General features: G+C 33.7%; 1 protein-coding gene across 2 annotated transcripts in view; it reads left to right on the top strand.

The window, feature by feature from the left end:
- LOC110107908 overlaps positions 1 to 7,975 on the top strand; it is a 13,338-nt gene extending 5,363 nt beyond the window's left edge. Inside the window, exons 7-14 of one of the 2 annotated variants that reach the window (XM_020838352.2) lie at positions 1,147 to 1,209; positions 2,815 to 3,101; positions 3,201 to 3,257; positions 3,567 to 3,737; positions 5,421 to 5,561; positions 5,659 to 5,946; positions 6,236 to 6,529; positions 7,592 to 7,975. In XM_020838352.2, coding sequence (XP_020694011.1) covers positions 1,147 to 1,209; positions 2,815 to 3,101; positions 3,201 to 3,257; positions 3,567 to 3,737; positions 5,421 to 5,561; positions 5,659 to 5,946; positions 6,236 to 6,529; positions 7,592 to 7,777 — 1,487 coding nt within the window. In that variant the 3' untranslated portion in view covers positions 7,778 to 7,975. Of the gene's footprint in view, positions 1 to 1,146; positions 1,210 to 2,814; positions 3,102 to 3,200; positions 3,258 to 3,566; positions 3,738 to 5,411; positions 5,562 to 5,658; positions 5,947 to 6,235; positions 6,530 to 7,591 lie in introns of both variants that reach the window. The other variant, XM_028694461.1, reaches the window with a different exon arrangement.
- Positions 7,976 to 13,863: the final 5,888 nt, after the last annotated feature.

The raw sequence follows: 13,863 nt of genomic DNA, 5'->3' as shown, positions 1-13,863 counted from the left end.
CCACTCTCTCTCTCTCTCTCTCTCTCTCTCTCTCTCTCTCTTCTCGCTGCATTTTTAAAAGAACGCCGGAGGCTCGCCAAGTTCATATTTCAGAAGGAGAATCGGACCATATGGGAGGCTCGACGAGCTCGACGAGCGGCTCGAACTTGTTTAAAGTTGAACGAGTCGAGCTCGAGCTCAACTTTTGAGCTTGACTCGAGTTCGAGCTCGAGCTCGAGCTCGGTATTTGACAATTGAGCTCGACTCGAACACCTCTTGACTCGAGCTCGACTCGACTCGTTTGCACCCCTAGGACAGAGGCACATGGTTGCCTGCTTTTATTATTTTGAAATTTGTTAATCAGCTGGGGTGCAAATGAATTATTGAGGATAGCATGGGGAAATTTGTAGGGATTCAAATTACAATTAAAATGATGGCCTAGAGGTTGAACTTAGATGCTAATATATTTGAAAATCATCTTATGTTTTTAATTTGATATGTACCTAAAAAGATTTGTGATGTGATACCTTTTTCTATCATAGAAATAGTCAGGGAATATAGCATTTATCTCACATGACTTGATATTTTGTGCGGAATTTGTGCCTAGTCAAGAAAAATAGTTATATAGTACTGTAGTAGCACCGCAATGAATATGGTGAATTAATGAACACTTAGTAAAGTGAAATATTTGCTACTACACTTTGTTTTAGAGAGTTCTGATGAAAGACAATATGCGGAAATAAATTTAAATAAACTTGCTTGGCCACCAAATATGCAATTGAACATGGGAAGATGTTTAGATAGGACTAGAAGTTGGTGAGAAAATTTTAAAGGTAGATCTCTACCAGTACAGAACCTGAAGACTGCTATTTTCCATTCGGCTGCCAAGAAATTGCCAGTTGGGAGGCAAAGTTTGTGCAATCAATTATTAATTATAATTAGTAAATGGTATTGGATAATTCTTTGAGTAAATTTCTAATTGGAGCCACTTCATAGATCTGCAATCCTGATGATCGTTACTGTGAAAGGTCTTTCATTCATAGATTCCAAAATGTTATCATTTTGGTTTGTTTTAGTTGTGTTTCACATTTCTTTCTGCTTCTGTTTAATTTTTTTGATGAATGTAACTTGACTAGAAGATTTTTTTGCCTTGTTTATCCTCTACAGATGACATGCCTGATCTTTATGCTCTGCATCTGCTGGCAGATACAGCTCTGAATCTTGGACCAGGTTTGGCCATGCTTCCATGTTTTTTTCTATTTTCCAGGATTTAGATGCATTTTAATAGCAAGGTTATGTTGTTATCTCTAGTCATCTTCATAGTCATTGCATGTTTTTATTCAAGATAAGAATCAAAATGATCCCCTGACTTATTATGAAGGACCAAAATGATCTCCGATTATTTAAAAATCTCTTTGTAGACCTATGACTTCTTAAATAGGAATCAAGATGATCCTACACAGGACTAATTTGGTCCCTATTTTAAGAGTCAAGAGATCAAATTAGTACTATTATATAACCAGGGACTATTTTAATCCTACAGAAAAAATTAGGGGATCAATTCAATTTGTTTCTCTTTTTAATCCCTATCATGCATCTAGGGATTTGTCCCTTTGGTGTTCCATTTTCAAGGTACCTATTTTGGAATCCATGAATATAATGTCCATAATTAAATGTTTTTTTGTCTTTGTGAGCTATTATTAGTAAATCATGTTTTATTTTCTTCTATTCAAATAGGGGTAGGTATTTGATCCGTTTGGATAATTTGGTTTACAAATTAGTTAAAATAATTGGTTTTAGTTGTAAAATTCAGAAAACCAGATGGATCAATCATAAAACTTAATTATGAAATTATAATTATTTTCATTGTTTAACTTTATCATTCAATCAGTTGCTAAGCCACCCTAAGCTTTTTAACTATGGGTTTCGTACTGGCAACATTAGCTTTGAGGGGAAAGAGTTATTTGGAGAAAGTTATAGTCGAAATTTACTTGATTCCGAATTTTTAAAAAATTCAGATAAATTAGAACTAATTTTAAATTTTTTGAGCTAGAAGTTGATCTTTTTGGCTTTTCATTCATGTCCATATTTTTTGTTCTTATTTCTAATTTTAGTGTAACATAGGATGTCCCTTGATTTTCTCTCCACACATACTTGCATTTTACTATTGGGCTTGTTGATGATTTTTCGTGGGTAGAAAATACTGATATAAATTTTTATGAAGTGGATTCACAAGTTTGAAATAGGGCTAAAGTAATGAGCGACCTTCCTTAACCAAACATGAGAACATGATTCTATGGCTAATTGTCTATGCAATGATAGAAAAGAGTAATTTAGAAAAGAGAATGTGGAATCTTGTCTTTGGGAATAATTAGGGTTGCAAATGAGTTGAGCCATGTGAAGTAAGAGCTTTCTTGGGCTTGTGCTCATTTGCCAAAATCAAGTTCAAGCACAAGCTTTGGTGGGCTTTTAAGAATAGATAAACATTTGTTTTATGCACATGTGACCAAAGAAATCTGCAAATATTTCAAAATCAAACTCAGAAAAAATATTTATATTGTGGAAATGAGAATATTACATGAACGTGTTGTAAAATATTTATATTGTGGAAATGAGAATATTACATGAACGTGTTGTTTAACGAGAAATACATAATTTTTCTTATGACTATGAGATCGTATACAAATTGTGGTAATCATAGTTTTGTCTAATGAGGTAAAAGTAGACATAGTTTTGTCTAATGAGGTAAAAGTAGACATTCGACAACCTAGACATCTTTGTCTTCTTTTTTTTGTCTGTACTCTAGTAATTTTATTTATTTTCTCTCCTTTCTAGAGCCAATCTTCGATGATAATGTCAAAAAACAAGAAGGGGAATCTAGGCAAAGCTATAATGAGCATGAACCATTATCAACTAACAGCAAAAGTCATTCCTCCCAAGTCAATGCTGAAAGAAATGTAGGGGAGGGATCCACATCAGAAGCTGCTTCTGTTATTGATTTGCAGTCAGATAAAGTTCCCCTCAACGCAAATGTTCTCCCTGAAGCAAATCAGTTAATTTGTACATCTATTGATGAGAAACAGAATTTCAATGAGGAATTGATGAAGAAGGATGAGGAATTGGTACAGTTAGTCTGATTGAAAGCAATTTTTTTCCAAACAATTGAGTTTATCTTGTGAACTGTTTTGTGATTATTTAATCTTTCCATTTACCTTTTACAGATTTCAAATAATAATGTCACTACCAATTCACTTATGACTGGATTTCAAGTTGCCAAGGTATTTCATGCCTAACTTTTATGAATTCCTTCTTTTTTTTTTTCTTAATGCTTTCAGCTTTTGTTAACTATCTAGGATCTATCTTATATTCTTTGAGTTTGGACTCTGTTAAGTTAGACTTCTTTAATTACATTTGACTCTTAGGCTTCGTTTGGGATGACTTTTTTACTGCTTCTTATAGCAGTTTTTTAGTATCAAAAATTTAATTTTATACTAGAAAGCTGCTTTAAGAAGCAGTAAGAAAGTCATCCCAAACGAAGCCTTAGTTAAGTATTAGATGCAGTTGATATCTGAATTCATCTTTGACAGGAGTCACATGAGGTTGCAACCAATGCTGATCAAAAGGCCGATGGAGTTGAAAATGAATGCATTGATTGTCAAAGTTCAATGCGCACCCAACCTTCTACATTGGAAGGCTTTCAAACAGGGAGATCAAATTTTGAAGATGTGACTAAGTTGTCTTGTGCTCCTAGTACAAAGGTAATCCTTAATAACTTTTCACATGATAGCCTAGTTTTTCTTGAAATTTGCTTTCGATAGCTGAAACTGTCTAAATATCTATGCCTAATGTGTATTTTTTCTCCGGCATTGTTTTAACTTTGTCATCCATTTCTTAGTTAGTCAACTCGCATGGGCGCATTCTCGTTACTTTCTTGTCTAAGACAGATGCATTGACTCTCTCTAAAATGAGATGAAATTTGACATGAGCAAGATTTGAAAACTTAATGAGCGAGTCAATATGAATTTAAATTAATATTTATTCATTATTTTTATTAAAAAATTAAATTAAATTTGAATTTAATATTTGTAATTTAGTTTTATTTAAATAATATTAAATTAGTTGAAAATTTTAAAAATTTAAAATGTTGGAATATTCAATGAACAAAAGTCTGCCTCTTCACCAGCAAGAAGGACACGTCTATCCTTTTTATCTCTTTTTTTTTCAATTTTAATAATCATAAGAAAATGAAAAAAAAAATCAAAATAAAAACGAAAAGGCTAATCCTAAACCCTAAACTCATGAGATTTCCTCTCTAACAAAAAAACCCTCGCAAACTCGAGCGCCGAAAACGCGACCCCCAGCCGGCCCTCCGGTCACTCCGGTGGCTGCCACTAGCCCAACTCGACCGTCCGATGTTCCGCCTGCACACGCCGCTACGCGCTCATACGCTTATCCCACATAGCCACTAGACGTCGCACACGACAGCTCGCTGCCGCCAGTCGAGCTGACCACCCGGCCTTCTCCTACTGGTCCTCCTCCTTCCTGTCTCGCTCTCTCTTTCCCTCTTCCTTTTCATCTTCCTCTTCTCTTCTTCTTCTTCTCTTCATCTTCTTCTTCCCTATCTATCCTCTTCATCCACTTCACTATCCCTCATCTCTCTTTATTTTCTCTCTAATTTCTATCTTTATTTTCTTTCTCTAAATAGCGAGAGAACTCCACGAAATAATCTCTATCAACCTCTTTCTATTTCTCTTTCTAAATACAAGGAGAAATCTCTATTTTTTCCACCTATTTTCTCTCGCTACAAAGCGCTTTCATGCATTTTGTCTCTTTAAGGCTTTGTTTGTTTGAGCGTTTTTTTGCCTTTTCAGTTTTTGAAAACGAAGGAATTTTTTTTTTGTTGTCGTTTGGTTCGTCAAATCACATTCCCAATAACTCCTTTTTTTCATTTTTCTGCAGTTTTGAGAAATCTTTTTATATATGCTTCTCCGTTAGAAAACTCCATTTTTTGAACTAATGTTTTTTAAAACTGTCTTTTACAAAAGCACCAAAAAAACAAACGAAGCCTAAATAGAGAGAATTCTGTCTCACTACCCTTTACTTTCTCTGAATTGAGAGAGAAATCTCATTCTCTCACTAAAAGAAGAGAAAACACCAATTTAAGATTCTTTCTCTTAAAAATAAATAAAAAAAGAAGTATAAGAAAAAATAAGAAAAGTATATTTTGCGTGTGCTTGCAAATACCTTTTATTTTTCTTATTATTTCTGTAATTTTCTTGATAATGGTTTTCTGCATAAATTCAAATCACTTCGACCATGATGCTGTACCTCTTTTCTGTTGATTTCATAGAAAGATTTTAGCTAGGGACGTAATATTGACAAATCTTTACCTAAACAGAATTGTATTTTGTCGTAAATCTTTCTTTTTAAAGATTCTGCAGGACGCATTTACGCCTGAACATGAAGAGAGAATTGTTGAAACCATTGTGGAAAAATATGGTATAGATTTGAAAAGGGACTCTGAATGTTTTAAGGAACCGCATCCGGTGTTTGTCTCAGTAGAGTCTGTTTTCCATGATAAGGTGAGGTTACCTGTATGGTTCCATATAAGAAAAAGCTGATTCTCATATTGTTGATACTTATTTATTATATAGAACTATTATGACTTTTAATTTACAGGCTTCCTCTGCATGTTGCGAACTGGAGCTTTGCAGCACTTCCCATGAAAACTCTCAACCTAGACCTTTGGCATGCATGGAAACACCACAGAAGTCCGACGGATATCCTAGCTCCTCAAATACCAAGAGCCTTTTCGATAGAAGTGTGGAAGAGTCACTAAACTATAAGGGATGCTCTAGCTCCTTTAATACCGGTACGTCTAGAGATCAAAGTCCAGGCTACCGTGTGAGAGAAATAGTGCAGAGTTCCAAATTGGAAGCAACTAGAATGGTTGATGCAGCTATAAAGGTGAGGTCCAAGAAACCAGTGTCCTTGAAATCTGTATTGTTCTCAAAATTGTTGAAAGATTTCATTTGAAGGTTCTTGCATGCCATTGCTATATTCATTTATGTTGGTTCACTTATGATGCAGTGGTTTTATCCAATATCTTTGATTATAGTACCCACTTTCTGTAGTATTGACACGATCAGTAACTTGGCGCACAATATTTTTTCAATTCCTTCATGTCGAAGCTTGTGAGTGTTCTGTAACTTTGCTGAAGTTGTCCTGGTATTGTTATGCATGTTTCCTTTTGCAGGTACTGTCCTCAACGAAAGTAGGAGATGATGCTTATGCAATGATTGGAAAAGCCTTAAATCCAGCAGGAATTCAGCAGGTTGGAGCTCATACCAGAATATCAAGATTGCAATCTTGTTCTTATCTACAAAATGGGGGTCCAGGAAACTATCATCAAGATTTATCATGCAACCCTGCGGTGGTAGCATCAATAGCCCATTCCATTAATTCAACAGTGCCAGCATTCACCTTGAATGACTCCCAAAGTTCTCCAAAGATGATTTCAGCCTGTGTTGCTGCTCTGCTAATGATTCAGGTATGTTGTAATGCATTAGTGAAACAAAATAATTGTTCTCTATGTATGCTAGTTTAATGTTCCGTAGTAGTTTGCTAGCAAATTCGCTTTTATTATACAAATTTTCATGTTAAGCTATTGACTATATGAAGAGGAATGAAGCAAAAAACATGCTGTCATATATAATTCTCTAACTCATGTGAGATATGAAACAGTCTCCTTATCTATTGTCCACATAGATAGACCGGCATTGTTATAGATCTGAGTGTTGAGCAGCAACAGGTATTGATATTAAGTCGAGTGCAGGAAATGAAGATGTGAAAAAGTATGCTAAATATTTTGTTTTGTATGTTGTAACTTGATAAGGATTTAGAATTCACATGAATAGATTTTTCAGATCCATTTAACAATAAGAGAAATATTTATTATACAGAGATCTAAAATGTCAAGTCCACCAATTTTTTGAATCTACATATTCTTCACACGGATATGGGGGAGACCTTTACCCTTAGAGATAGGATTCAAAATGAGCATATACGTGAAAAGGTTGGAATAGCTCCAAAGGAAGATTAGATTAGAGAGAGTCACCTTAGATGGTTTGGTCACATTAAACGGAGGCCTTCCGATGACCCGGTTAGGAAAGTTGAGGTATTAGATTTGACTTATGTTAAGAAAGGTAAAGGTAGACCTAAAAAGATTTGGTTAGAAAATATTATAAATGATCTTTATTTATTAGATTTAAATAATAATTTGACTTTTAACAGGACACAATGACAAAATAGGATTCATTAGCTGACCCCACGTAGTGGGACAAAGGCTTGTTTTTGTTGTTGTTGTTGGATATGGGAGACCCTACCTTCATCATTTTTGTTCCACAATTTTTTTTTTCTTCTAATGCAGCTTATTTTGCTGATGATCCAATTGGAAATCTAGAAGAAAATGAAGTAATAGAAAATAATGTAGATTTAATAAAAACAATCCTCTCACCTCTAAAGCAAACAGACCTTTAGATTCAAATATTATTGATATGTGCATGTGTTATTGTGGTTTTATCTCTCAATCCTGATGTTCTCTCAACTGCAGGCATGTAGCGACACAGGATTACCGCCTGCTGAAGCCATGGAAATACTTGAACAAGCAGCGAAGGACCTGCAGCCCCAATTCCCTCAAAACCTTCATATCTATAGGGATATTGAGGAGCTTATGGGCATCATTAAGACTCAGATTCTGTCCCTGGTAAGAACACCAGGTTTAAACTTGCACTTGTAGTTGGCTTTGCTAATCCAAGCAGAATAACCTTATGAGGTTCGTTAACTGCGATGATTATACTTGTACATGGCTTCTTACCATTCTTAGAATATAACCTCAAATTGGGTTATTCTTTTAGGTCTGTACATAGTAGATTTATAATAAAGTTGTTTCAAACTTGCAGTAAACCTTTGCAATATTAGAGTTTATTATTGTCCATTTTTTAAAGTTTAGTGGTAGCCAAATTAGAAAGTAATGTAATGTGGACTTTGTCTTCTTGCTTATCTGGTTCTAAGTTAAATTTAGTACTGTTATAACATAACATATGTGTTTTAAGGAACATCATATGAGAATATGTTGAGTCAATACAACATATGTTATAAATGTTATAAATCTATATTTTTAAGAAATTTAGACTATTATGAAGTAGTCAATACACTATATATTGATGAGAAATATTTGCAAACCGTTTTTAGGTGTATGTTGTAGTAGTTTATGATTATAATTGAGGATGAAATTAGAGTGAGTGGAATGAGATATTACATAAGCAATTTTAAATAAGATTTCGTTTGGGATGGCTTTCGTACTTATTCTTAAAGCAGTTTTTTAATACAAATATTTTAATTTTTGTATTAAAAAGCTACTTTAAGAAGCAGTAAGAAAGCCGTTCCAAACAAAGCCTAAGGCTTCGTTTGGGATGGTTTATTTACTGTTTCTTGTAGCTGCTTTTTAGTATAAAAATTAAAATTTTTGTACTAGAAAGCTGCAGTAAAAAAGTCGTCCCAAACGAAGCCTAATTCTACCTAAATTGGCTTAAAGTCACACTCCAATTTCTACTTGGGATTCCTCCACCACTACTTCAAAGTAGGGCTTTATATGGTACAATTTTTTATTGCTTTCTATAGTAGTTTTGTAGAACAATTAAAAATAATAATAATAATAATAATAATAATAATAATAATGATAAATAAATCATCCCAAATGAAGCATTGGAAATAAAACCAGCACTCTCAATTGGTTTTTTTGAAGGTTCAATAGGTCTTTTTCACTATTCAATATCCAACCACTTGCCTTCACCTAAACAAAGAGCCAACTCTAATTAGTTAAGCTACTCAATCGGTCAATCCCACTCAGTCTTTACACAGGCTATCGAAAGCATCTCGCATAGCCAATAATAAAAGCTGAATGCAAGAGAACTTGTTTTTGACATTGTTACAATACATACTATAATGATACGATATTATATGTACTTAACTTTGTGAAATGATTGCATTTTAAAATGATGAACCAAATTAATTGAAAGAAATTCTTGTTTTATAAAAGCACCTGCATATGATGCTTGGCTCAAATTAGAACAAAAAAATATCAAATATAAAAGAGCAATACTGTTAAAAATAAGCTTAGTTGGCTTGAAACTTTCAAATGAACAAACCTTTGGCTTATAGTGTGTTGTATTAACCAAGTGAAGGAGTTTTTTTTTTTTGTTGGGGCAAATTGGGGGATACCAATATAATAGCTATTCAAACAATACTATTATATTAAAGTGATTAGCCAAAAAAATGGTAAAGATGAAAAGCAATTAGGCATGAAAATATTAGAATGCATTCTGAAGAACATATAAATTCAAAATGAGTGCTAAATACATCTATTGTATTTTCAATTTAAGAATTGGTTTAAAAACAATAACAAGGAAACTTAGGCATCTTTTGATTGTTTGGGATGCCTTTCTTATTGCTTTGTAAAGATGTTTTTTAATACAAAAATATCTTAAAAGTAGGAAAAAATAGCTGTCTAAAGCTGCCCCAAACGAAGCATTTGATAGCTAACTTTAAAGAATTACAATTTTGATGATGATTTGATGTAAAGGCTAAGGTTTTGGATCTTAGGATACACTGTACAACTCATTATATTATATTCAATTTTCATGGTTTTTGATAGCTCTTCTTAGTATTTGAAATAAGTGACTTTCTTTAAAGTGTGGGCCATTTTCCTCCTATTATTCTACTAACGTAACAACAGGGCAAATTTAGGCTTCATTTGGAATAGCTTTCTTACTACTTTTCAAAGCAAATTTTTAGTATAATTTTGTTTTAAATAATAAAAAAAAGTGGCCAAAAACTGTCTTAAATGAAGCCTTAATTTTATGTCTTATTGATTTAAGAAATTAATCAAATTTGTTGGGAGATTTTAAAACATCTCATTAAGTAGATTTAATAGAGCATTTTCCTTGGATTGCATACATAGAAATCACTGTTTTAAGTTCATACTTGTTTAGATCCTTACATGTTATTCTATGAACATTTGAAGTTTAAAGACCTTAAGACAATTTGAACTTTTTGTGGGGTTTGCCAAGTTCAAACTATGATTTTAAGCTCTTCACCCTTATTGAATCCAAATTTATTCGTTGGATGATATGAGATTTTACTAATTAATTCACCTAGTGAGATTGAGAATATGATAGTGAAGAATATGATAGTGAGAATGAGAAGTGGATAAGAGTAGAAAATAGAGAATGAAGGAGAAATAATCTAGCAAAATCTTCGCAATCTCAATAAGAAAAAAAACATAAATAAGTAAAGAGCCCGAAAAAATTTAAAAGTCTTAAAAATTTGAAGCCCTCCAAAAAAGATTCCTAGATTTTGTAAAATAGTTAATACTTATTTTAATATGTAAACTTATTTATAAATTTCACTAAGCTAGGGACTCAAAACAATGACTTATAGTATCCATTACATTTATTGGCCTTTAAAAAAGGGCTCCTCCAACTTTATTAATTTTTGGTGTTTAAGTGAAATTTTTATGATTTTTATAATGATATAATACAGTATAGTCATTTTTATCAAGTTATGATCCCATCCAAACTACTCTTTGTATGACCATAAAGATGGTCTCCCTCCTTTTTTCTTAATTATGATTTTGAATAAGTTCAAAAAAATTTTGGTTAGTTTTTTTAAATCATTAGAAATTATTTATGTTTTTATTTTCTTTTTTTTAATTCATTATACTTACTGATATATCATCAAAAAGGAATCATGACCAGACATGAATCTCGAGGCAAAATCAAGTTGAAAACTTCTGAAACTAAAGTTGGGATCATCCGAACTCTAATTTCAGCAAACTTTCAGTTGAAATGAACATCTCAAAAATATGAACCCAACGAAACCAAATTTGACTCAATCCGAGCCCAAATGGGACTAAATCGAAGACCTGAAGTACATTTAAAAGATTCAAACTATAAATTGGTTGACCAAAACGTTTCCAAGCATGACATACTTATAGTTAAATCCAGCGGCTTGACGAGAAAAAATCCAACGAGCCCAAGCTCATTGATATTTGATGTCATTAAGGAATTTAAATGCCCAATAAACGGTCCACGATCAAGGGGATCAATATCCGCTTTCATTCAAACCACTCCCAACATACCCTTGATCTCACTTCTATTTACTAGCATTCCACTCCAAAAAAATTATAAATAGACCCCTCATTTATCTTTGGGGGGGGGGCATAATGGAAGAGAAGGAAAAAATAAAAACTAGAGTTCTCTTGTCACTAGACTCTTCGACTACTGTCGAACCACCAACCATCATCGGACTTCAGCCTAGCCAACAACTATTTCCAGATTTATGCATGGCCACCAATGATCGTCGGACTTCTTCCCAACTTCCAATTATTGTTGGATTTACATCCGGCCAAAAATTATCGTCGGACTTCCTCCCAACAAGTATCGCTGAAAAAGATCTTTACATCCTCCGCCGCCCGTCGAAGGTCTTTTTGACCACTGTCGCCCGCTGATTACGATCCTTTCGACCTCAGCCGCCAAATAATGATTTTTTTTTACTATCATCACTTGCTAACTACAGTCGTTGCGACCTTCGTCGCCAGACAACAATCTTTCTAACCAATATCACCCTCAAAATATGGTCCTTCCTACATACATTGCTAGACTACTACCCTTCTAACCTCTGTCATCAGACTATGGTCTTTCCGACCTTTGTCACCCACTTACTATGATCCTTTCGACCTCCATCGCAAAATAACTGCCTTTCTAACCTTCATCAAAAGCCAAATTTGGTCCTCCCGACCTTCATCTCATAACAACGGTCCTTTTAACCTTCATCCCCCGCTGAATATTATCCTTCTGACCACCGTCACCCGACTACTATCTTTCCAACCTCTATCGCCATCCAACTATCTTTCTGACCTCTATCGCCATCCAACTATGATTTTGTCGACTAAACAAATATGTCAATACTCATGTTTCTAATTCCCACCATGTAATGCACTCAATATGATGTATATTTGCTAAATCAAACTAAGGTCTTCCCCCTATAGAAGGGCTTCATTATAATTGACTACAAACACTAGTGGATTCATTCAAACTAGGCCAGGCCACTTAGGTTGTTCTCTTTTTAGGGATTTCCACATAATACCTATCTTGTCACCCTCTCTTTTATATTTCTCTATTGTCGCGAATTTTCTAGGACACAACAATTTATTGTCGTTTGTGGGAACATCATTCTTAACTATGAGAAAATTTTTGATCCAACCTTAAAAGATCATTTATGTCAATATCCTGACATCAGCCATTAATGCGTCAACTTTATGAGAATCAGATACAAATTAGGGAATAATCTTGATTGCAACTATGGCCAAGATAATTGATCCAATACTTTCAACATCCAAGATAATATTTGAAGAGACTCTCAACAAATACAATGATGCTTCAAATAAATTATAAGATTTATATATTCCATAGCTGGACTTTTACTCCTTATGCAAGGTCTTAATCTTAACCTCAAATAAGCAATAACGGTCTAAAGACAGAATATACTTTATCTTTAATTCAGGATACACATGACATTCACCCTCTCTTAGTCAAGACATAATCAATCCCAAGGGGATTCAATTCGACCTTTTCCACATAGGTTAACGTCATTGAGCAATGATTTGATAAATAACCTCGGATAGGTCAAACATCCTAGGAGAATGTCAATCAAATCTTAAAAATCTTTGATTTGAGAAATACATAATTTTTATTATATCTCAATCAATAGATGATCAATCTTAGGGGAATTCGATCAGACCTCTTCCACACATGTTAATATCACCCAACAATGCTCTAACAAATAACCTTGAATAGGTCATACATCCTTATAGTAGATTCTCTTGACCTCTTTCACTCAGGTTAATATTATCGAGCAACACTTTGACATGCAGCCTTGGATATACCATACATCCTTGGTGTGGATTCTCTTAGCTTCTTCACACAAACTAGTGTTCGGACAAATAACCTCAGATATGTTATAAATCCTTGGTGGGTTCTCTTGACCTATTCCACACAGGTTAATATCATCAAGCAATGCTCTAACAAATAATCTCAAATAGATCATACAACATTGGTGGATTCTCTTGGCCTCTTCTATATAGGTTAACATCATCGAGTAATACTATGGCAAATAATCATTGATAGGTCAAACATCCATTATGAATTTTCTCATCCTCTTCAATATAAAGCAACACTTTAACAAACAACTCCAAGAAGGCTCACCTATAAGGTGGCCTCAAAGAAAAACTAGTAATGGATAAGGTCCTCACTAGAAAGACTCCATGAAAGTAAGTGGTTAACAATGCCATTACTTATTCAAAGTCCTTAGTAAACTAAAAAGCCTAAAAAGATATATGTATACAAATCCTTAGCAGTGTAACAAGTCTTAAAAGGCAAATGTATACAAAGACCTTTGCATGCTAAAAAGCATAAAAAAGTAAAAGTTTGAGTGTACTTTCATTTTCATAAAAAAAATTAAAATTAAAATTATATCAGCATCATCCATACAAGTTAATATCATCAAGCAATAAGCAACTTCAAAAAGGTAAAATATCATTGACGAATTCTATTGACCTCTTCTCTACTATACATTTAAGCGCATCTCCTACAACTTCTTTTTTCAAAAAGAAAGATTATAGCATGATCATCATCAACCCTCCATTCAATTGGCATTATTAGTGTATAGCCAAAATACTATCAAGGCACACTACTTAGACCCCTTCCATCAAAGATGTCTGATGTCCGCTCACGTTAGTATGGATACATATTATCTTTAGCAGAA

This window comes from Dendrobium catenatum, unplaced genomic scaffold (genome assembly GCF_001605985.2).
Source record: "Dendrobium catenatum unplaced genomic scaffold, ASM160598v2 fragScaff_scaffold_488, whole genome shotgun sequence".
NCBI lineage: Eukaryota > Viridiplantae > Streptophyta > Magnoliopsida > Asparagales > Orchidaceae > Dendrobium > Dendrobium catenatum.
Note: the sequence above shows the minus strand (reverse complement) of the source record. Positions and strands in the feature narration are given on the sequence as shown.